This window comes from Fusarium verticillioides, chromosome 7 (genome assembly GCF_000149555.1).
Source record: "Fusarium verticillioides 7600 chromosome 7, whole genome shotgun sequence".
NCBI lineage: Eukaryota > Fungi > Ascomycota > Sordariomycetes > Hypocreales > Nectriaceae > Fusarium > Fusarium verticillioides.
The window spans coordinates 2,321,284-2,343,243 of NC_031681.1; the positions used below are offsets into that span (position 1 = coordinate 2,321,284).

The following is a 21,960-nucleotide window of genomic DNA, read 5'->3' on the forward strand; positions in this document are numbered from 1 at the left end:
CATTACCACCACCACCACCACTACCAATCATCAATATCATCGAGATCCTTGTTGGCAAACCCGACTTTGTTGTTCTCGAGATCAAATGCAACATACAAGGCCTTAAGCGCAATATCGCCAATGATGGTTACACCCAAGCTCTCTGCACTCTGCAAACCGCCCCAGCAGTAGTCCGAATCGTTGTCGGTTGTGCTGTAGCTGAGGTACGGCCCAGGAATCCTCAGAACGTGCTCGGTGCCTGGCACCTTGAACATCAGGTGTGGAAGATCGTTGGAAAACTTGCAAGGGAACGTGAACGAGTCCCCGAGACGGGGATCAACACGCATGTCTGGAACGTCGTACCAGTACATACTGGCCAGATCCCCGGGCAAAAAGAGCAGTGTAGTTCCCGTGTCGATAGTAGCCTCAAAGGTGTGAGCCATCCAGACTTGACGAAGGCCGGTCCAGGTTGTTGTATCGAATGTGACGTCCCAATGGGGGCTATCCTCCCGTGTGGCCATCCATGAAATGTTGTCCTTGGCACGGCTCTCGTCAATGTAACCGAAATCGAAGCGACCTGTCGCATTTCGACGCATGTCAACAGTAAAAACCGGATCAGCCAGGAGAGGACGAAGTTTATCAAGGAGAGACGGAGTCGGAGGATCGATGTTGCTTGGAAGAGACTTGGCAAGGCCCAAGATGCCTGTGAGTTCAGTTTCACGCTCGAAGCGAGGAGCAACGATCTGGGCAGACTGGATGGCAGTATTATTGAGTTCAAAATCTCCCAGGCGGACGGTATCGAGGTAGACGATGCCATTAGCATGAGTTCCGTCAACTATCAAACAGGTCAGCATCCCATGTCCCAACGGCATGGAACGAGAGACCATTCTCACCATACTCGACTTCCCATTCGGCATCGCGAAGTCGGCGAGATGTCTTGGAAGAGTTGGGCTTGTATCGAGGAGCCCAAGGACCTTCAGGGTTGGCTCGATAGATTGTGTCAGTAGATTGCACCCACCTGAAGTGGAAGTCAGCATAAATCAGTCTCATCTAAGGGCATACTTCTCACAAGTCTGCAGAGCCAGTGTCGAGGGCCATCTTGAGAGTCTGAGGCGGATTTCCAACTTTGACGTCGGCGATGTAGATTTCATCTGCCCCAAGGGGCTTCACATCGACACGACCATCTGCAGAAGGGTTAACATATAAATGGACTGCAAAGTATTAGATTTAATACCGTCATCAAGAAGCGAGAATGCAGACAAAGTCTCTGGGGAGACACCCTTGCCCCATTTCTGATGAGCTGCGACCCATTCTCGAACGAAATCGGGCTTGGAATTCGAGTTCTTTGTAGCCTCAAGAGAAAAGCCCTTGCGAGCTTTGTGCTGAGGAGTGGCAGCAGAAGCAATGCTGACTACCAAGAGCACAGCAAGAAAAGCCAGGCTCCTCATGATTCAGATTGAATGAGGCGAGTCGAGGTTGGTCAAGCGGGTGAAGAAAGATGAACAAGGGATAGTCGAGAAGAACTAAGAGATAAACGAGAAGAGTCGTAATACACAGGAAGGTGTGACTGGGAGCGAGATTGACGAAGGAAACAGAGAAAGAAGGAAGGAAGGGAAAACTGGAACTTCCATGGTAGACAGACAGTGGAGGGCCAGTGAATCATCTAAATATCGGAGAGAGGGAAGTGCTACAGTTGGTTACCTTGCAGCTATCAACACTGCCGGACACTTTCTCGGCCAAGAGAGTCTAGCACTGCCAGCAGCAATCTTAGTCCTTTAGCTCCCGTTATCCTCGCAACGTCTCATTCGAGTAGTAGAAGCCGAGACCCCTATATCACCAACCTCCATATCTAGGTCCTCAGCCCACGCTCTGTACCACCCCAAAGCCGCTCCCTCCCCGTAGACGAGCCCATCACCTCGCGCCGACCATTACACAGCCTCTTGTAATCGGGTCGTTTTTCTCGCCTACAGCTCCAGCCAGGGACAAACACGGGAACCTGCAACTGCGACGTAACAATGCATGAATATCCAATCCACGTCTCTGGTAGCAACAAACAACTACGGCACATCGGGTATTCCATGTTGAAAAGACAGACACAGGAGGAGGACCTGTACTCGACCTGGGTCATGAGATTGGCTCACAAGACCATGAGGATGAGTAACGATACTACTAACCGACCTACCTACCTAGAGAGTTAGACATGGACGTGGAACAGATAGAGACACGAAAAGGCACGATACAATGCTTCGTTACTCGCGGATCCGTTGACTAATGTATCTAAGCGACACGACCCGTGGAACAGGACCGACATGTCCGTATTACCCTGTCTTGACTTCACCAAACATCTCATATTTTGATCCCGTTCATCATTCAGTGGCGAGAAATTCATATGTCCATTTCCATGGTATTCTACCTCATATGGTAGGTAAAGTCAGAGTCAGATATTCTATCGTTCGTCATCTGACCCGGTATCAATCAAGCAATCAAGATGTGTATCAACAACCAGCTTCGCCTTCTTCCTTTTCGTTATAAGAAAGCCAAGATCAAAAGTCAATACGCCATCGTCTATAGTTCGTCGTGAGTCTGCTTCTTCTCTCCCTCGCTCTTCTTCTCATTCTTCGCGTTCTCCTTTTTCATATCATTGAGCAACTTCTCGAGCTGTTCCTTATCGATCTCACCGTCCTTCATGAAGTCCTCAGCGTTAAGCTGCACTGTCTCTTGTGATGCCTCTCCGCTTGTTGTCTTGCTCTTCTTGCTCTTCTTCTTGGCCTCCTTGGCAGCCTTCTTGGCTTGCCGGTTCTTCTCCTCCACCTTTCGGGCACCCTTGAGGGCAGCCTCAACGCTGGCTTTCTCAAGCTTGTCACGCTTGGTCTTGAGGTCCTTGATAAGGAGAACAGGATCGGCAGTGGCAGCAAGCTTAGACTGCTTGGCCTCGAGGTTATTCAGCCAGTCCAGAGTAGCCTTGTGAAGATCAATGACTTCCTTGAGATCCTCCAAAGTGTACAGAGGAGGAATAGGTCCCTTCTCTTTGATGACTTGCTCCATCTTGCGGGCCTCCGCAACCGCGGGATCTTCGTCTTCTAGTCCGTCAAAGTCACCCGTGGCCTTCTCTTGCGCAGCCTCTGTGCTGGAAGACTCAATTGATGAAGATGCGGAGGCGGACTCAGAGGCGGACTTGTGCCAGCTCTCATGCTCGGCAATCTGCCCCTTGATCTTCTCAACAAATCCATGGGTGTTCTCCAAAGTCTGCTTTAGTGCAGTAAGGTATTCAGGTCGCTTCTCAGTCTCTTCAACTCTCTTCTGAATGGGTGTGACCAGGTCTTTGAGAACCTTGAGCTTGGACTTGAGGACATCCTTGGTAGCCTCTGCACCATCAGCATAGAGCCAGTCACTTGTCTCGCTGGCAAGTTCTGCCAACTTGGTCCTCTCCTTCTCAGTAGAAGCCGCAATAAAGGCATCCCCTTCGAGGAGATCCCTAATCTTGTAGGTGAATGCCTCGAGCTGGTTGAGAGCCTCCTCTCGCTGTAGGCGCGCCTTGTCAGAGGTAGCAAAGGCCTTGAGACGGTCCTTAGACTTGGAGATCTCGGCTGGTGTAAGGGCAGGAATACCGCGGTTCTCAAAGGTGATCTCAACAGGGATACCGACAATCTCTCGCTTCTTGGCCTCAGGCTTGACCTCCTCAGTGCTTCCAGAAGCGGCAGAGCCGGCTGATGAAGCGGTAGCAGGTTCAGGAGAGGCAGTGGAGGAAGAAGACTTGTCATCCTTCATCTCTTCCTCAGAGCCTTCACCCTCCTTGAGAGGCTTCTGATCCTTCTTGCCAAAGCCAAATAAGTTCTTGACACCATCTACGAGGCCTTCCTTAACATCGGCCTCGCACTCAACAGCGGCCTTGGCAACCTCAACTTCACCGTTCTCCCCGCTAAGCTTGACACCGAGCTTGAAGCGAATCTCAGACTCAACGCAAGAGGGGTACTTCTGCTTGATAGCAGCGATAGTGGCAGTCAAGTTCTTGGTAGTCAGAGTCTTGACATCCTTCTCATCAGAGCCGGTTTGCTGGTAGAAAGTAGCAGTGAAGTCCTTCTCGTTGGTGAATGTAAGCTCCTTAGGGGCAGCGCCTTGAGGGGAGACGGCAGACCAGAGTCGCTGGTGCTGAGTCTTTCCCTCCTTGGTCTCCCACTTCACACCAGAGGGGTAGAAGCCACCCTCAGCAATTCTGATCTCCTTGACACGGAAGCTGGGGCTGAGCTCAGCAGCGCGGAAGCCAGCACCGAAAACGGCGGCCTCATCAGAGTTGACGTTGGATCGAATTTTCTCAGGAGAGCCAGAGACCTTCTCAAGGACCTTTTGGACGAAAGGAGTGCGAGAAGCACCACCGTGGAGGATGATAGAGTCGATGTCAATGATGTCGAGGTTAGCGGCCTTCAGGGCATCGTTGATGACAACAGTGATTCTCTCAGCATGCTCAGCAGCCATCTCCTCGAACTGGGTGCGGGTAATCTTGTATCGGAAGTCGATGTCCTCGTACAAGCCCTCGAAGCTAGCCCCCGTGTTCTGGTTGGCACTCAAGACATGGCGAACCTTTTCGACTTGGTTGGTAAGCTTCGCAATGGCGCGGCCGTGGGACTTGACGCTCTCAGCAGCGACAGAGGCCCTCTGGGCGGCCTTGGACTCGACAAATTGCTTGACCATATCATCTAGAATGAGGTAGTTGAGGGAGTCACCGCCAAGAGTGCGGTCCCAGCCAGCGCCGAGGACGTGAACCTCCTGAACCGTCTTGTTGAACTTGCCGATATCCTTGATAGATCGGCCTTGGAACTTCAAGACGGTGGCCTTGGTGGAGCCAGCGCCCATGTCGAAAATGATGTTGTACTCGGGCTTAGATCCATTGCTGACATTGGGGAACTCACGGGTAGTAGCGTAGTTCAGACCAACGGCCAGGCCATCGCTGAGAAGTCCCAGGACCTTAAGACCAGCAAGCTCAGCGGCAGTCTGAAGAGCCCGCTTCTCATCGGCGGTGTAGAAAGGAGGAACAGTCAGGACAATGGAGCGGACGATGCTGCCATCACCAGCGGCCACCTCAGCGTTCTTCTGGATGCTCTGCAGCTCCATAGCGAGCAGCTCCTCAACCATCCAGGCTTCCACATCGTCAGTAAAAGACTTGCTCTTGAATGCGGCGGTGCCTCGTGTAGGGTGGGACTGCAATTGCAGCGCAGGGTGTCGGGCAGCGTACTCCTGAACCACAGAATCTTGAGTGGTCAGGCCTAGGATGGTCTTGAGGTTCGGGTAGACGTCGCTAGGGAATCGAGAGGCGAGAGCCATGGCGTCGGCACCATAGGCCCTCTCGGGGTATTCGCCCTTCTGGGGTCCATTTCTGGAGGGCTTGAAGACGACCGCTGAGGTTTCTTTTCGTCGGGAATCCTTTGTTAGGACGATTTCTAAAGGAATTCCAGGCTTGACAAGAGTGGCCTTGATGTACTCGGTACCAAGGTCGACACCCAAGACAGCTGAGATTGCGAAGACATTTGTGGCGAAGAGGAAGATTGTCGCCAAAAGCGTCATGAGCGGCGAGACTCGAGATGCCATGATGGTGGTTTTGGTGGGGTGCGCTCAGTTGCGCACACCAATTCGTAGAGAGTATGCCTTTTTTTTTTTCTAACAACGAGGAGCGTTGCCTCTTGAGAAAAGAAAGCAAAAAGACGATGTCGTCTATGGGCAGGAAAATAAAAAGCCCGGAGAAACTCTTGTATTTGTATATATAAGTTGAAGAAGAGAGAGCGGACTGGACGATGTGGCCAGAATGGAGACCTCTTCCAATGGGGGGAGCAAGAAGCCACGATGGCTGTTACAGTAGAAGCTAGGTAAGTTAGTGGAAGCGTCCAGCCACTCACGGAAAGAGGACAGCTAACAATAGGTATTATAGTGGCGGTGACGTTTAGTTCCTATGCAAGGCTGAGAGACAGATAAGGCTCAAAACTCGAGATTATTGGAGCGATAAGAATTTACGGTGGAACTTTCGAGTCAAGGGCCTCGCTCTAGCATCAAGTTCGCTTGACACATCGGCCCCAGCTACCGACGACCGAATAGTGACAAGTGGCCTATTTGGTCTCAGAAGTTCATGATGTTTGGTAATTAGGCTATAACTTATGATGGCGTGGAGGTAATCTTGGGTAATTTCATGATCATACTGAGTCGACTCAATTGTACAGTATGATTTGGGGATAAGAGTTGAACTATGATATAGGCATAGTTGTCCAGATGTATGGACGTTTCTCTAACTGCTATGCAGACGAGACATGTTTCTTGGTGTTTGATATATCATCTCATAGAGTGTCAGGTCTACTCCGTATTCATTATGGCCTTAAGGTATCATGAGATTGAACGCACGTGGCCTTTGCTCTTCTGTGAACAAAATGTGGTTGATTTATCTACCAATAACATGGCATTCTGAGCTCCCCACATTCTCCAAGACCCCTGTCAACCCTATGACGGCACACTTTCGAGCTCTAGCTTCGACCCTCAGCCTTGTCATGAGGCAACATAACATGTACAGCACCATATAATGAAACAATGCTCTTGACGTAGCATGTAGCTCCGATCTTCGTGATACTACTCGAACCATGCTATGCCCAATGGCTCAGTTTGCAATATTCATATGACTTTTAATCATGCCACACATCAAACACATCTGGCGGGTATCCCATTCACATTATTTACCTACTGCCTAATCCCCGGAAGGCCTATTTTGTTACAAAGGTACAGAGAACTCCAACCGACACCGTGGCCAGATGTATATCCGAGTCCCAAAATCATCAAAACCCCAAAATGCAAAGTCCTCAAGTCCACCGTCCCTCCCCTGGCTATTCGCCCTAGATAGAAATCTTGACTTGTAAACGCCGTCATCTCATGGTGTACATTTGCCCCCGGGAAAAAGAAGGAGATTCATAAGTCTGTGTGTTTTACCGATGCCATATGTCGAGGTGCTTAGGCCTCTTCGCCACGTCGTCCGCCTCGACCAGCACCACCACGACCGCGGCCGCGGCCACGACCATCACCGCGGAATCCACCTCGGCCACGGTGCTCGCCTCGTCCGCGACCTCGGTGGTTGCCACCTTCGTTACGGGGACCCTTTCGCTGCACCTGGTGGAATCCATCGTTGGGATCAGTGGGGGCAGTGGTCTGATTTCTTAGCATCTGATCGAATATTATCGAATGAATAATCAACTTACCTCCGGGTGGTCATCGGCCCAGGAGTGGGTGTTGGCGACGCGAGTAGGAGCAGCAGCATCGGCCTCAACAGCCTCGGCAGGCTTCACATCAACCCATTCCTGTGAAGTGGACATATCGTTACTCGTGTCCCAATGGCTTTCGGCGACGGTATTGGCAGCGTCATCAGCAACACTGGCGTTGGCCAGGCCGTTGGAGATGGAAGAGGGCTCAGTGACAATGGGAGCAGCGGTGTCGCCAGCCTCAATCTCAGTAGCGGCAGCGTGCGCAATAGTAGGATCGGTAGCAACATCCTTAACATGCTCGACCTCACCCTCGGCAGGCTGGGGCTCGTCAAATTGAGTCTTGTACTCTTGAGCGAGGGCCTTGACCTTGGAGACTAAGTATTGTTAGGAGAGCCAAGTCTGGAGTCAAGCTGCCTTGGGATACTCACAAGAGGTCTGTAGCTGCTCGCCAGGCACGCTGAAAATCTGATCCTCGGAGCCGTTGACAAGCTTGAGCATGGACTGCACAGCATTTTCGTCACCAGAGTAGATAGCAAGAAGTACACCCTCGATAGCTTGACTCTCATCGGACTCGGGGTCTTGAGCTTCCTCGCGGCGGTAGGCAGCAAGTCGCAAGAATTGTGAGAGGACGAGGAGGTTATCATGGAGAGACTTGGTAGACTCAGCCTTGGCCTCTGCAACAGCATCGGCCTTGGCCTTCTCCAAGTTCTTCTCCCATTCTGCCTTGTCACTGGCGGCACGTGTGCGGTACTGCTCGTCAACCTTTTGGTATTGCACAAGCTGTTCCTCGTATTGCGCTAGCTGGGCCTGCAGAGCGGGCTTCTTGAGGATCTGGGCCTTCTGGTCGTTGTTGATGATTCGACACTCGACCAATTCATCAAGGGATTTGCCAGGGTTCTGGGCCAAGAGGGAGTCCGTCTTGGAAGCGTTGGTCTAACGGTAAAGTCAGTATGGCGATGATCGACAGTTGGGCTGCAACAAGGTAAAAAGGCACGTACGATCTTCTTGTTCACATTTCGGATGTTCCTTTGTGGCCGTTAGCACTCTACCGTCTGTGAGCATTAAACTCAAGCTCCAAAAACATACTTTTGGATCTCCTTGATGTACGGGCTCTCGAAACTGTCATCGCTGTTCTTATCGGCAGTGGCAGAGGCAACGCTGGGCGCAGGAGATTCGGTTCGCTCGAGGGCCTTGGTGGCCTTCTTCTTCGCGGACTTGGAAGGCTGAACAGCTTGAGCAGCCATCGCGGTAGGATGCAGAGATCGTGTGATTTGGTGGTAGAGCGTTTGCGCGCGGAGACGTTACGGCACTGTCAGCGACGTGTGCGACAGGCTTACAGAGGATATAGTTCGTGGAGTATTTAAAAAAGTGAAAATACTAAATGCTAGAGGTGCGTTTAGAATGGTTTGCAGTAGAGAGAAGAGTTGAGTTGTGGGAGAAGCAGTTGGTGGAGAAGAGTAAGGCGAGGAGGTAGCTGAGCTGGAGCAGGAGAAGGATGGAGAAGTCCGAGTTAGGTTGTGGTACAGCGAACCTTTGCCTGTCTGTGCCCGCCAGCCAGTGCCATTGCCAGTGCCAGTACCAACACTAGGTACCTAACCTCAGCGTGCCCAGGCAACCCCCCTGCATTGACACTGTCATTGTTTCTGGCCGAGAATACGGGGTTGTCAATTGCTGTATACAGTTGCGGTCTAAAATGGTTTCACATTATGATGGATTTTAGGCTGGCTACAGTATTTTCTCTACCAAGACTCATCCATTGTTTGTCCTAATCTATGTTGTTTGTACGGGCAGAGACGGAGTCTTCTCTCGTTGGTCTGCATCATCGTCATGACAAGAAAAAGCCCCACCCAATCGTCGCATTCAGCTGAGATGAGGTTAGGTGGGTGGTCTCGTGCGCAAACGCCATGTTCTTTCAAGGTCGTGATGCCCTCTGCCTGGTCGCGAAATCCGTCAGGGGTAATCATACAGCGCCTCAACTCGCAACTCTGTAATGGCTGCCGTGTATGTGATACTGTTGTATCATGTCGAATGTCGCGTCTATGCCTCCCTGTATGGCTCTCAGAGGCGGCGCGGCTCTTGAGGATCGTAGCACTGTTGTAAGTTCGGTGGGTTTTGTTGTTTGTCGCAGTTGTTCGTTTGCTCAACCCTTGAATTTGGTCAAGGTATCCTAGACATCATGGATCAGCAGATGCAGAGAGAAGATCCCTCACAAGACATACTCTCGTCATCTTCTTGACGCTCCTCGCAGAGAGACCTCGTTCGCCCGACTGTTTCGAGTGGATCGCCGCCTCTTTAATAAGACTTTTGATTTAGTTAGCTCAGGCTGTCGTGGTATAGATGGATTGGTCGGATTCGTACGCTTCCATGAATAGGACGTAGTCGAGGAAGATCTAAGACAAGTAAGCATTAGCATCAATTGCGACTATGAGAAGGTCGAAACGTACAGTAACATCGGCATTCTTCTTTAGATTGTGGTTCGAATGAGCCTTGATGATCTTCTTGACCGTGGCTTTGGGGTATGGTTTCTTTCCGAGCGCCATAGTTGATGATGAATGGTTGTTGTTTTGTTTTGTTTTGTTTTGTTAGTTTACAGTGTTGACAATGCGCGTTCTACCGTTGCTACTCTGACCTCACTGATCTGAACTTCGGGAATAAGCCAATCGGCAGCGCCCGAGAAGTCTACAGTACAGTACAGTACGTACCTTGCCTTGAGCTTCACACCCTCAAATCGAAGAAGCCCCTGGCTCCAGTGAGGGGTGTACAGTGCCAGGTCAACGGCCCAGAGCACGCACTGTAACCCACCTTGAGATTTGGGTTGATTGTGCGCAAGGCTCACAACCTTGAGATCTGTACAATAGCGATAGCATCTTCAGTCTCCCACCATGGCTTCATTAGTACAACGTCGTATGGTAAGTTGTCCTTTACCGCAGGTATGGTCCTAGTATATCTGACAGCTCTCTAGCTTTCAAAGGCGGACGAGGAGGCAGCGGACGAAGTTGAGGTTCGACGTGAGGACCAGGACAAGATCAACAGATTCAGTCGCCTGCACCAGCGAGAAATCCTGTTGGGGGAGGAACTGAGCACAAAAACCGTACGTCTACGAAATACAAGCATCGGATTGCCCCTTCAGGCCTCGCTGAACACCGACTGATCTAATATTGCTGTATAGAAGGAAAAGGAAGAGCTCGATGATTTGTCCACCGAACTTGAACTCGCCGATGAGGACGAAAAGATCCAGTACGAAAGCGAAATACCCCTCAAAGCGAAAATTCAATAGACTAACTTGGACACAGGTACAAGATTGGCGATGCCTTTTTCCATGTCTCGGTAGAGCAGGCTCAGGAGATGCTGGAGCAGGCAACAGAGAAGCTCGAGGAAGAGTCAACATCTTTGGAGGAGAAGCTATCATCTATCCGCGAGGAGATGACCAAGCTCAAGGTCGAGCTATATGCCAGATTCGGAAAGCAGATCAACCTAGAGACTTGAACAAAGAAAATCGAAGCCTGATACCCCCTCCAAAGAAGTCAGAAAAAAGCCACACCTATTTCAGTCAGCCGGAAGAATTCTTATCCAGCCTCTCGTGAATACAGCAATTCTTCTGCACATCACAACGTTTGTGGACAACCTTATTTGTAATCCCCATTGGGGGGTCGCCGGTCACGCACTCCGGTATCGAGAGCCGGGTCAGCAACTCGCATGTCTAAAGAGAGCTCAGCTCCTTGGCCTTGTGTCCGGTTGCTATTCCCGGTGTATCGGTCACCAAGAACCACTTCGAGCAACCCCAACTTTGATGACCAAACAACACCGATTCGCTCGCTCGATGAGTTGATTGAAGCTAATGCGGGACCAACTGTTCAGACTATCGAGAATTGAGCTGTAGTACCCTGGGCCTGGGGACTGCTCTGGGGAATGATGATAACAAAGGTTCTCATGGCGCCCCGCGAACTCCCCTCACCTGGGAAGAGGCTCCCGCAGGTACTGTAGCTAGGGGAGGAAAGAAAACTCAAGGCCTGAACCCTAAGGGATAAAAATATCTAGGGAAATTTAGCCTAAGCTTAGGGGACTCTTTGCTAAGTTTATTTTGACACCTTATCTCAAAGTTCGGTGTTTTCTTGCCCCCCGAGGTGTAGGTAGGTGTAGCTCCTCACTCCTCAAGCTGCCACACACCCGCCGCCTCCATCATCGGCGCCGCGAATCCCACCTTTTACCCACGAGTGCCCCATATTTTGAGGCCCGGCTCCGGATCTCTTGTTGTGGTAGTTATGGGGAATTGCCACACAGATGTCTCTCTCCATGCATTGAATTACGCCTTACAGTAGCCTGACTAACACCGCAAATACGATCAGGAAGAGGGAGGGCGTATGTAGCCGCTTAGCCCATGGATATGCAACACCCGGATCGGCCATTTTTTTGGAAGTCATGGGGGTGAAGAGCGCATGCAGAACTTATCCACTTCTTGTGCTTGTCTGGATTGTTCATTCTTTTCTTTTCAACATCACATAAACATAAACATAGCTGCTATTGCTGCTTTATACTCTTCTAATTGATTGTTTTCTCATGTGAATAGCTTCAGTGTCTCAGGACGCCCAGAAACCATGGCTGCAAGTGAATCTAGTGAGACAACACGGGAACCGTCACCATACCGTAAGTCCTTACTAACAGTCTTCTTCTTCTTATTCTTCTCCCCAAGACTTAACTGTTGTCCTCTGGAGTGAACTCGAGCTCATAATCTGTTAGGTGGACGGAGAAGAAGTAGTTCATTCTCAGATCATATACATCATCTCGACGAAATCGAGGCTCAATCTCGGTATGAAGAAGAGACAGCGGACCGAGGTCTTGGCGCCCTTCACAACATTCGTTCGCGGACCCGGAGCCGCACAAACGAAGTCCTCGTCACTTGGGATGTAGACGATCCTGAGAACCCAGTAAATTGGTCAGATGTATGTCCTTCCTTTTCTCAAAAAAAAAAAAAAAAAAAAAAAAAAAAAAAAGCCTTTATTGATTGTAGACGCCTATAACAGACAAAAAAGCAAATAGTTCTACTATGTACATCCGTTCTCGTCATCAACTCTACCATGGGCTCTGCCCTTCCAAGTATGGCCATCCCTGATATCACCAAAGACTTTGGCATCACTTCTGAAGAACAGAGTGTCTTACCTATCTCCGTTTACCTCATTGGATATGTCTTGGGCCCAGTTGTTTGGGGTCCTCTCAGCGAACATTATGGACGGAGACATCTAAGTCTGGTTACCTTTTGTCTCTTCACCGTCTTCACTATGGCTTGTGCTCTGGCTCCGACTTGGCCTGCTTTGTTGATCTTCCGCTTCTTCTGTGGAGCGTCTGCTAGTTCGCCCATTGCTATCGTGGCTGGTATCCTGGCAGATGTGTATAATGACCCGCGGACCAGAGGCAGAGCCTTTGCCATTTTCATGGTGGTGAGTATATACTGCCTGATAACCTTCAAAACTTCCTGCATGCATGGTATAGGCTGACCAGGCCATAGTGTACTACTGGCGGTCCCATCCTCTCTCCTATCCTATCTGGCTTCGCTGGCCCTAATATTGGTTGGCGCTGGGTCTTCTGGATTGCTCTCATCATCGCAGGCTCTACACTCGTCCTCATTATCTTTCTCCCCGAGACATACGGCCCGATTCTCCTCTCACGCCGCGCTCGAAAACTTCGCAAGCAAGATCCTTCGTCTCGTGCCATTGCTCCTCGAGACCTCGAGACAACAGATCTGAGACAGCTTCTCACTGTGGTCTTGACTCGCCCTCTTCGCATGATCATATCCGAGCCCATTGTGACAACCTCTTGCGCCTATCTCTCCCTTGTCTACTCCATATTCTACATGTCTTTCCAGGCGTTCCCAATCATCTTCCAAGACGTCTATGGCCTTTCACCAGGTGTTACTGGCCTCGCATATCTTCCAATATTTGGTGGTGCAGCTCTGACCCTTCCCATCTTCTGGGCATGGGATAACACACTTGCTCGTGCTACAGAGCGTAATGACCCATGGGTCCAACGCGAAGAGTATCGTCGACTACCTCTAGCCTGTCTCGGTGGCCCCCTCTTCGTCGTCTCTCTCTTTTGGCTTGGCTGGTCCGCCCGCCCAGAGATTTCCTTCGCCGCCCCTATGTTTGCTGGTGTCTTGTTTGGGATGGGTTTCATGCTAATCTTCATGGCTATACTCAACTACATCACAGATGCATATGAGATCTTTGCTGCCTCTGCGAATGCTGCGGCCTCCACGACACGTTCTCTCTTTGCTGTTGTGCTACCACTTGCCACAAAACCCATGTTCCGTCAACTTCACATCAATGGTGCATGCTCTCTTCTCGGTGCCCTTAGTGCCCTCATGTGTTTCATTCCATTTGTTTTCATCTGGAAGGGTCCCAGTATCCGATCTCGCTCAAAGTTCTGCATCGCGCTACGCGAGCGAAAGGAGGAAATGCAGCGGAAAGAGGATGAGGCGAGAGCTAGAAAAGAGCGTTATGAGCTCAGAAGTGAAGAAAAGGAGAAGGAGAAGGAAGCTGTTTAATTACAGCACGGTCTCCTTATTGCTGGTGCTACCTCTGGCCATCATTCTACCCGCGTTTGGTCGGATTGCAGCATAGCAGGGTACACGGGAAGGCTTGGGAAGTCGCACAAAGGCCTGGCAATGAGTCAAGACACCTGGTCTATTGACAAGGGAGCAGAATAACAACACTCGTATTAGAGATAGCATACGTAAAGCCTTTTACTTACAGCAGGCTAAAACGACAGAATGAATGTAATCCCATAGTTCGACCTTCGTTCACAAGTACATGGTGCTTGTCATGTCTCCCCCTTCATAGGATATCTAGCATTTTCACAAGTGTGCTTGCAGGCTAATATAGCCGTGGTAATAAATTGAGTTTCTTCTAAACAGACAGTTCCGGTTAAGTCGAGCCCTTTTCGGGCGTTCAAAGTCGGGCGTGGGGTTCCACGCCTTTGATACTGGTTGAGGAGTTGCTCGGGGGAGCGTTCTTGCTACCCTCGGGAAGCTTTAGCTGTGTCTTCTGGCCTTTCACCTTATCGGATTCTGCTTCGGTGCTCGTCCTAGCTTCTCCGTCTTTGGCATCGTTTGAAAATCGACTCCTCGGCGTGACAAATATATCTGTTGCAGCAATGCTCTCTCTGACCAGGCTTGGTGTAAGCGGGATTGTTGGGTCCTCGGCGACTTCGACAACGTCATCATGCTTCCAGTGTCGTTGACCAATTACGTCGTGCATTAAAGCAACTACTCTATCACCCAAGCTCCTGGAAGACTGTGGCTTCGAGAGCTCCCTGCCCGGGACATGTAGGTGAGGCTCCCCCTTCATGTTGCTGATCTCTCTCCCCAGTGCTTGAAGCTCGGTATATCCAGATTCGGAAGGGCGAATCCCCATTTCGGGATATTCCAGATAAGCTGAACTTAAGGCAGCATGTCTTTTGAGATGATCTTGACTGACATGATGTCTAATACCTTTGGATGGGATGATCCGCCCCATCTTTGACTTGACCAGCTCACCAAATTTGGTTGAAAAAGACCGTGGCAGAGTGCGTGCACGCTGCTTTGCCTCATCAGGGGGCGCATCTGTGGCCCATCTAATCTGACCTTCGGACGTCATATGCTTTACCGCAAAATCTCTAGGATGCACCCGGTCTCTATCTGTCGCGTTCTTATTCCTTTCCTCTCTATTGTGGGACGGGAATCTGGACCAAGACTTTGGAGGCTCTGTGAGTCGTGTTAACCGCATGTCTCCTGCCGATTCCCCTAGCCTAGGCCGCATTGTAGTAACCCAGCGCTCAATCAGCCACTTTGAGTTCCCTGACGAGGACAGTTCTTCCGTTGTGGGAGTTAGTTGAGAGACCTCTCGTCCCGTATCCGACACACTCCTGGTGCGATTCCTGGCTGCTCCGGATTTATTCAATGATCTGTTGGAGGACTGACTTCTCTGGCTCGGCTTTTTTGTGCTTAAATAGATACTGCCGCTGTGCCTTCTCTCAGCTTCAAGTCTGATGGCACGTTGCCACAGGTCTGTTGCGCTCTCTCGGCGCTCTAATTCTGGCCTCTGGTACTCTTCAGTTGGCAGCCGGCTCATGTGAGGTCGAATGCTCAAGTTCGAACGACCCCTTGACCTGTCACTCGTTTCTCTTTCGTGCCCTCTTAATCTTTCCACAGGGACGAGTAGGTAATTTTGCCCTCCGGATGGCCCAGAAGAACCCCTTTTGTGTCGGAGGTCAGTGCTATCAGACTTCGCCCTCAGGTGGCTCGGAATTGCCTGCTGGATCTTACTTCTGAAGGATTTATTGACAGTTGGTGGGAGCGAAGATTCGGAAAACTCCTCACGGAAACGGGTAACCACTCTTTTCTCCGGTTTCTTCAGTGCTAATGCTTCACTGAAACGTCGCCTAATGGACCCGAGCTCAGCCTCAAGTTGCAGAAAGCTAGCAGATTCTGATTGAGCCAAGGAGGTCGTGTCTTGCAGAGCTTTCACTGGAAATTCAACGTGGTGGATGTTTCCATGAGACTGGGACTTTATCTGGGGCATGCCGATATTCACGCTCTTGGAGTTCTGGTCATTCGCATTTTCCCGATCTTGGGAAGAAGTATGGCTTCGCCCTTTCACCATGTTAGCCGTCATTGCAAAGTGGTAGTTGGATATCACTTACATTTGAATGGGGATAACTCCATGCTATCCAGATCCTTGGGGTCAAGTTTATAAAGATTATTTTGCGATCGCATTGGACTAGGCTGTGACTTTGATGGGTCACTTGAAGACGTGTGGTCGGTAAATGAATTTATAAGGGCTGTTACAGTAGTTCCCCATGGTAACTCTCCAGATAAGCTTGATATTTCATGGCGATCATTATTTGCCTTGAAATTGGCCGGAGAGTAAGTTTCCACCGTGTTGGGTATGTTAATGATAGTTGGTTCATGGGGTATATTAGGATTTCCATTTGCTGGTGTCTCTCGTGTCTCTTGAACACAGTCCCCCTCTGCCCGTCGCAGTGAAGTAGTATTGTAATCAGTTAGTTTGGTGTCTTCAGTTGGTTCAAGTTCGTCTTCTTCGTCAAGGAAAAGAGTCGAGTTGTCTCTTGAGCGGAGGCCCTGGGCTATGAGCCATACGCCAAGAGCAGAATGCCCATCTCCTGAAGAAGCATGACGGCTGTTGAAGCTGCTGTCTGGTCCCAGAATACGGTCGAGACGCCCAGTGCCGTTTGACAGCTGGAAAGACTTCTGAGAATGTGTGAAGTCGCCGCCTTCACACGCTGAAACGTGCCTTTTGGGGTAAGAAGGGGAGACTCTTGGGTGCACATCATCTTGTCTCCATTCATCAGCGCCGTGTATTAGTTCTGATGTCTGTGAAAATGCTTTTTGTGGTTTATTTTCACCTGGTTGAGAAACTCCACTGTCTTGATGCATGTCCTGATCGACCTGATCCGAGTTGAGTTGAGTAGAATGTCCATTGCGAGAAGACTTGCTGACTCCGAATTCAATAGCATCTCGGGGTCCAGAGTTAGGCAATGTCACATCAACGACTGAAGCTATACGCTGGATGTTGTTCGTAGGCTTACTCTCAATCTGATCGTCCGACTCGTCCGACTTGAGTTCATCCTGAATCCTTTGATGCATGATGCGCTTCAATTCGGCTCTGCGTGCAATTTCCTCTTCACTGTTACCAACAGAGACATGAGATGGATGGTCTCCATTGCTGCTATGTGAGATGGTGCGAATGAGCTTGTTGCGTACAGTATCAAGCGCAGTGCTAGACTTTTTTGTTGGTTGTGCTCGATCTTGATCTGAATCTGAATCGTCGTCGTCCACATACTGGCGTATGATAGAGCCGCTCTCGAAAGAACTATTCCGTACTGGAATTGCCCAAGCCGTGTTTGGCAAACCTATGATGGACTGTCGATTCTTCTCGCTGGGTTCTTGATGTTCTTCCTCAGCAGGAGGAGCCACAACAGGAATTGGCTGCAGAGCTACACCGTTTGCTATAGATTCTGAGTTGTTCTTCCGGCGTTTTGGTATCTTGCAACAGCATAGGAGTTTTGAGGGGTTGAAGGAAGGCATTAGTGAAGGTCTAGAGGATAGGGGGATTCTTCCAAGAAACGACCAAAAAGTAGTAAAGGCGGTCACCAAAAGAAAGAAGTCATAAAGGTCGTCCAAAATGAAGAGTGTTGGTGGAACAGGAATATCTCTTCCTGGAAGGATCGAGTAGAAGCCTGACAGTGTTTTGTTCCATTGAGGCCATCACGACTTCCACATCTGTTCCTTCCAATCTGCCTACCTACATCTTGCCCATTTGGAAGGTGCAACGCACTCACCACGAGGTCAGCCTGGAGAGTCAATCCATGCTGCCACCCGTTGGAGGAGGAGGCGACCTACCCGTCCTTTCATCATGCTGTTTTAACTTTCTCAATCTGCATTGTTGCTGCTTTGTGTTATTCAAGCATGATCTCTCTAGATCAGAAATAACACACCTAACCTAGAGCTGTACCCGATTTTATCTCTCCTGCTATGAGTCGCGTACATGGGCAGTGTAGAACAAAATTATCTTTAGAGAGGTCCATTGATTTTCTAGTAGATCCATTTTGTTGAAATTTTAGGAAGCTTACGGCAGTTTCCTTGATCTTGATCATCTTGGCTTGTCATACGTACTGCAAATCCTATAAACTCCAAAAATTTCCGGTGTAAGCGCAATTTCTACAACATCACAGCAACACAACACTAGAGCACGTGGTCGGACTCCAGTACGATAGGCCGTTGCAAACCATGAGTAGGTAGATAAGTTAGACACCGACACCGTTGAACGAGAAATTAGGACACGTCCTTTTGTTGGAGGCTACGAATGGTCGATCTTCTCAACAAAGTGGATTGTAAAACGACGCCAAAGGCCGATCTGCGGCGAGGTAGAAATTGGCCTCAGCACTTCTTCCTGTTTCCTTTGCTCCATTGTAGCTCCTGAGAGAAGAGAAAATTGGTTGATGAGGTGATTGACATCCAAGCACGCAATTCGGGAGCCGAGCAAAGATTCATTGAGGCGTACTAGCCCCATTGTGCCCTGCGAGAACGGTGAATACCCCTGCCACAAGCTGCAAACTGCCCCTCCATTAGCGCCCACCGACAGCCCGTGAGCCGTGGAAAGGGCCCTGAAAATCCACTCCGGCAACCGCCTCCTCCGATTCAACCAACCACCTCGTACGCTAAGTACGAATACGTGAGATTCGAGGTGGATGTTGCTAGAGGCTCACGCCTGAGTTGTACAGTCCCGTAGCAGTGGCAGTGGCTAGAGTGGTAGAGTGGCCGTCAGTGGCAGGCAAGCTACTCCTTCACTTATCGGTGAAGTGGGTAGACGAAGGGTAAGATATCTGGAGTGCTCCGGAGCCAATCAAATCAGCGGCGTAGCTTTCTTCGACCACTTTTTTACCCCTCCCCCGCTTTCGGCCTGGCTTGGTTGGTGCCCTCTGATTTTTCGTCTGAGCAAGCTCAAAACATTCTTCTACTCTCGACTCCCAACTTCTCTTCTCTTCCCTTTTCCTTTCTTCTTCTTCATCTTACTCTTGCCCTTTGATCTATCTCGAAAAGGATCTTTCAATTGATCCAATTTGGCACAGATAAGGGCTCTTAACCACTTTGTACGTGAAGCTCTTCACACTTCTCCTGCCTTTCTCAACTCCCCGCCAGTCCAGTCCAGCCCTGCTCGATTTCCTCCGCCCCTCTCCCCGCTGCAACCCCCGCCTGCACCGTGCTCTCAACCAAAAATCCAAAATAAAAGACTAACTTGACAACAACAGTTATACCCAAACCAAGAATCAGAAGCAGTTGAATCAACCGCAAAGATGGTTCAGTCCGCTATCCTCGGTTTCCCCCGTATGGGTGTTAACCGTGACCTGAAGAAGGCCACCGAAGCTTGTCAGTCTCACGCAAAATCTCTGACTCGTGTCATCATCGACTAACCAAACTTTAGACTGGGGTGGAAAGATCTCTCAGTCCGACCTCCTCTCTGAGGCCAAGCGCCTCCGTCTTGCTCACTGGAAGATCCAGCAGGATGCCGGTGTCGACATCATCCCCAGCAACGACTTCGCCCTCTACGACCAGGTCCTCCACCAGATCCAGGACTTCGGTGTATGTATCTCCCTCACCTTCGAGTCATAGAACAAAATTTGCTGACCCACATCCTCTAGGCCGTTCCCGAGCGATACACCAAGGATGGTCTTGACCCTATTGACCAGTACTTCGCCATGGGCCGTGGTCACCAGAAGGAGGGTGTCGATGTTCCCTCTCTGGAGATGGTTAAGTGGTTCGACTCCAATTACCACTACGTCAAGCCTACCCTCCAGGACAACCAGACCTTCAAGCTCACTGACAGCCCCAAGGCTGTTGCTGAGTTCAAGGAGGCTAAGGAGGCTGGCATCAACACCCGCCCCGTCCTCGTTGGTCCCGTCTCTTTCCTCCACCTTGGCAAGGCCGACCGTGGCCAGTCTGTCGAGCCCATCGACCTTCTTGAGAAGCTCCTTCCCGTCTATGAGCAGATCCTCACCCAGCTGAAGGAGGCTGGCGCCGAGACTGTCCAGATTGACGAGCCTGTCCTCGTCTTCGACCTTCCCCAGAAGACCAAGGATGCCTTCAAGCCCGCCTATGAAAAGTTCGCCAGCCTTGGTGACAAGATCCCCAAGATTGTCTTCACCACCTACTTCGGTGACATCGTCCACAACCTTGACCTCCTCCCCAAGGACGTCTATGGTGTCCACATCGACCTTGTCCGCAACCCCGAGCAGCTCGAGAAGGTTCTCGGTGCTCTCGGCTCCAACACCATCCTCTCTGCTGGTGTCGTCGACGGCCGCAACATCTGGAAGACCAACCTGAAGCGTGCTATCGAGACTGTTGAGACCGCTATCCAAAAGCTCGGCAAGGACCGTGTCATTGCTGCCACATCCAGCTCTCTCCTCCACACCCCTCACACTCTTGCCAGCGAGAAGAAGCTGGACCCCGAGATTGCCGACTGGTTCTCTTTCGCTACCGAGAAGGCTTCTGAGATCGCTCTCATTGCCAAGGCCGTCACTGAGGGCCCTGCCTCCGTCCGTGAGCAGCTTGAGGCTAACGCCAAGTCCATCAAGGCTCGTGCCGACTCTCCCCGAACCAACGACCCTCAGGTCAAGGAGCGCCAGTCCAAGGTCACACAGAAGGACTACGAGCGCAAGAGCGAGTTCACTACCCGTATCAGCCAGCAGCAGAAGAAGCTGAACCTTCCCCTCTTCCCCACTACCACTATTGGATCTTTCCCCCAGACCAAGGAGATCCGAGTTCAGCGAAACAAGTTCACCAAGGGTGAGATCACCGCTGAGGAGTACGACCGCTTCATTGAGAAGGAGATTGAGGAGAACATCAAGATCCAGGAGGAGCTTGACCTCGATGTCTTCGTCCACGGTGAGCCTGAGCGTAACGACATGGTTCAGTTCTTCGGTGAGCGATTCCAGGGTTATGCTTTCACCACACACGCCTGGGTTCAGTCCTACGGTTCTCGATGCGTCCGACCTCCCATCATTGTCGGTGACATCTCTCGACCTCAGCCCATGACCGTCAAGGAGTCCAAGTACGCCGTCTCGGTCTCCAAGAAGCCCATGAAGGGTATGCTTACTGGACCCGTCACCTGCCTTCGATGGTCTTTCCCCCGTGACGACGTCCACCAGTCCGTCCAGGCTGAGCAGCTTGCCCTTGCCCTCCGTGACGAGGTCGTCGACCTCGAGAAGGCCGGCATCGACGTCATCCAGGTCGACGAGCCCGCTCTCCGTGAGGGTCTTCCCCTCCGCTCCGGTGAGGAGCGTGATGCGTACCTCAAGTGGGCCGTCCAGGCTTTCCGCCTCTCCACCGCCGGTGTTGAGGACGCCACTCAGATCCACTCTCACTTCTGTTACTCTGAGTTCCAGGACTTCTTCCACGCCATCGCTGCCCTCGATGCCGACGTTCTGTCCATTGAGAACAGCAAGTCTGATGCCAAGCTTCTCCGAGTCTTCGTCGATTCTGAGTACCCTCGCCACATCGGACCTGGTGTCTACGACATCCACTCTCCCCGTGTCCCCAGCGAGCAGGAGATTAAGGACCGCATCGAGGAGATGCTTCAATTCCTTAAGCCCGAGCAGCTCTGGATCGACCCTGACTGTGGTCTCAAGACCCGTCAGTGGAAGGAGACCAAGGAGGCGCTTGCCAACATGGTTAACGCCGCCAAGTACTTCCGTGCCAAGTACGCCAAATAAATGCCAACCCATAATTGTATAAGAGGTTGATGACGGTGATGAAGGCGTATGAGGATTGTGTTAATAGCATTTTTGTGGAGGCTGTTCTTCAAAACAGCTACGATTTCAACATCGGCGTTTGGGACTGGCCTAAAAAAGGGACCAGATATGTTTGTGGTAAAATCCTAAAAGTTAACCTGTGGATTAGGATCTGGGTACGGCTGGTTTGGCGAGCATTCAACATTTGCATATACCCTCCCAATTGGGAGCAGATGAGGGTCTAAAATCAACAAATTGACCTATTTTTCATGATGATGATGAAACTTTTGTTCCTTGTCTATAATTGCTGTGACTGATTGCGATATGACCAAATGCAGGAGTGCTTGTGTAGGTAGGTATTGAAAATGATAGCCTCATGATTGGAGGAGTAACTAACTGCTTGCCACCGTGTTTTGGTCTGATGGGGTGAGGTTCAAACTCATCACGTGCCCACGCGTGGATGAGCTATCGA

At 50.6% G+C, this 21,960-nt stretch overlaps 8 protein-coding genes across 9 annotated transcripts; 3 read left to right on the forward strand and 5 right to left on the reverse strand.

The window, feature by feature from the left end:
* Window positions 1–20: 20 nt before the first annotated feature.
* FVEG_11492 (hypothetical protein) lies at window positions 21–1,427 on the reverse strand (the record flags this gene model as incomplete). The annotated part of the gene is made up of 4 exons (XM_018900773.1): window positions 21–814; window positions 873–997; window positions 1,049–1,163; window positions 1,214–1,427. The coding sequence occupies 4 exons, from the start codon at window positions 1,425–1,427 to the stop codon at window positions 21–23; spliced, it is 1,248 nt and encodes a 415-aa protein (XP_018759102.1).
* Window positions 1,428–2,211: 784 nt separating this feature from the next.
* FVEG_11493 (hypoxia up-regulated 1) lies at window positions 2,212–5,829 on the reverse strand. The gene has a single exon (XM_018900774.1). The coding sequence runs from the start codon at window positions 5,560–5,562 to the stop codon at window positions 2,545–2,547; it is 3,018 nt and encodes a 1,005-aa protein (XP_018759103.1). The 5' UTR covers window positions 5,563–5,829; the 3' UTR covers window positions 2,212–2,544.
* Window positions 5,830–6,556: 727 nt separating this feature from the next.
* On the reverse strand, window positions 6,557–8,729 carry FVEG_11494 (hypothetical protein). Its single transcript, XM_018900775.1, has 5 exons — window positions 8,295–8,729; window positions 8,207–8,234; window positions 7,637–8,141; window positions 7,206–7,582; window positions 6,557–7,155 (listed from the first exon to the last, which is right to left on the reverse strand). The coding sequence occupies exons 1-5, from the start codon at window positions 8,450–8,452 to the stop codon at window positions 6,961–6,963; spliced, it is 1,263 nt and encodes a 420-aa protein (XP_018759104.1). The 5' UTR covers window positions 8,453–8,729; the 3' UTR covers window positions 6,557–6,960.
* Window positions 8,730–8,878: 149 nt separating this feature from the next.
* On the reverse strand, window positions 8,879–9,869 carry FVEG_11495 (hypothetical protein). The gene is made up of 4 exons (XM_018900776.1): window positions 9,653–9,869; window positions 9,567–9,598; window positions 9,428–9,509; window positions 8,879–9,375 (listed from the first exon to the last, which is right to left on the reverse strand). Exons 1-4 carry the CDS (start codon window positions 9,746–9,748, stop codon window positions 9,349–9,351), a joined length of 237 nt encoding a protein of 78 aa, XP_018759105.1. The 5' UTR covers window positions 9,749–9,869; the 3' UTR covers window positions 8,879–9,348.
* Window positions 9,870–10,065: 196 nt separating this feature from the next.
* FVEG_11496 (prefoldin subunit 4) lies at window positions 10,066–10,694 on the forward strand (the record flags this gene model as incomplete). Its single annotated transcript, XM_018900777.1, has 4 exons — window positions 10,066–10,117; window positions 10,171–10,299; window positions 10,378–10,445; window positions 10,502–10,694. Exons 1-4 carry the CDS (start codon window positions 10,091–10,093, stop codon window positions 10,692–10,694), a joined length of 417 nt encoding a protein of 138 aa, XP_018759106.1. The 5' UTR covers window positions 10,066–10,090.
* Window positions 10,695–11,803: 1,109 nt separating this feature from the next.
* On the forward strand, window positions 11,804–13,746 carry FVEG_11497 (hypothetical protein; the record flags this gene model as incomplete). Its single annotated transcript, XM_018900778.1, has 4 exons — window positions 11,804–11,852; window positions 11,946–12,148; window positions 12,230–12,643; window positions 12,712–13,746. The coding sequence occupies 4 exons, from the start codon at window positions 11,804–11,806 to the stop codon at window positions 13,744–13,746; spliced, it is 1,701 nt and encodes a 566-aa protein (XP_018759107.1).
* A 154-nt stretch (window positions 13,747–13,900) lies between these two features.
* Window positions 13,901–17,286, reverse strand: FVEG_17038 (hypothetical protein; the record flags this gene model as incomplete). The annotated part of the gene is made up of 2 exons (XM_018906278.1): window positions 13,901–15,831; window positions 15,882–17,286. 2 exons carry the CDS (start codon window positions 17,284–17,286, stop codon window positions 14,150–14,152), a joined length of 3,087 nt encoding a protein of 1,028 aa, XP_018759108.1. The 3' UTR covers window positions 13,901–14,149.
* Window positions 17,287–18,703: 1,417 nt separating this feature from the next.
* On the forward strand, window positions 18,704–21,876 carry FVEG_11500 (5-methyltetrahydropteroyltriglutamate-homocysteine methyltransferase). Of its 2 annotated transcripts, XM_018900780.1 has the most exons (4): window positions 18,704–18,851; window positions 19,011–19,128; window positions 19,184–19,341; window positions 19,401–21,876. In XM_018900780.1, the coding sequence occupies exons 2-4, from the start codon at window positions 19,056–19,058 to the stop codon at window positions 21,468–21,470; spliced, it is 2,301 nt and encodes a 766-aa protein (XP_018759110.1). In that variant the 5' UTR covers window positions 18,704–18,851; window positions 19,011–19,055; the 3' UTR covers window positions 21,471–21,876. The 2 variants fall into 2 exon arrangements, with proteins under 2 accessions (XP_018759110.1, XP_018759109.1); XM_018900779.1 differs by having other exon boundaries at window positions 18,704–19,128.
* Window positions 21,877–21,960: the final 84 nt, after the last annotated feature.

Coding starts and splice junctions, on each gene's coding strand:
- FVEG_11493 (XM_018900774.1), bottom strand. CDS start 5,562: ATGGCATCTCGAGTCTCGCCGCTCATGACGCTTTTGGCGACAATCTTC.
- FVEG_11494 (XM_018900775.1), bottom strand. CDS start 8,452: ATGGCTGCTCAAGCTGTTCAGCCTTCCAAGTCCGCGAAGAAGAAGGCC. Junction 8,235..8,294: donor TACATCAAGGAGATCCAAAA/GTATGTTTTTGG, acceptor ACGGCCACAAAG/GAACATCCGAAATGTGAACA. Junction 8,142..8,206: donor GAAATGTGAACAAGAAGATC/GTACGTGCCTTT, acceptor CTTTACCGTTAG/ACCAACGCTTCCAAGACGGA.
- FVEG_11495 (XM_018900776.1), bottom strand. CDS start 9,748: ATGGCGCTCGGAAAGAAACCATACCCCAAAGCCACGGTCAAGAAGATC. Junction 9,599..9,652: donor AGAAGAATGCCGATGTTACT/GTACGTTTCGAC, acceptor TACTTGTCTTAG/ATCTTCCTCGACTACGTCCT. Junction 9,510..9,566: donor TACGTCCTATTCATGGAAGC/GTACGAATCCGA, acceptor CTAAATCAAAAG/TCTTATTAAAGAGGCGGCGA.
- FVEG_11500 (XM_018900779.1), top strand. CDS start 19,056: ATGGTTCAGTCCGCTATCCTCGGTTTCCCCCGTATGGGTGTTAACCGT. Junction 19,129..19,183: donor GAAGAAGGCCACCGAAGCTT/GTCAGTCTCACG, acceptor ACCAAACTTTAG/ACTGGGGTGGAAAGATCTCT. Junction 19,342..19,400: donor ACCAGATCCAGGACTTCGGT/GTATGTATCTCC, acceptor CACATCCTCTAG/GCCGTTCCCGAGCGATACAC.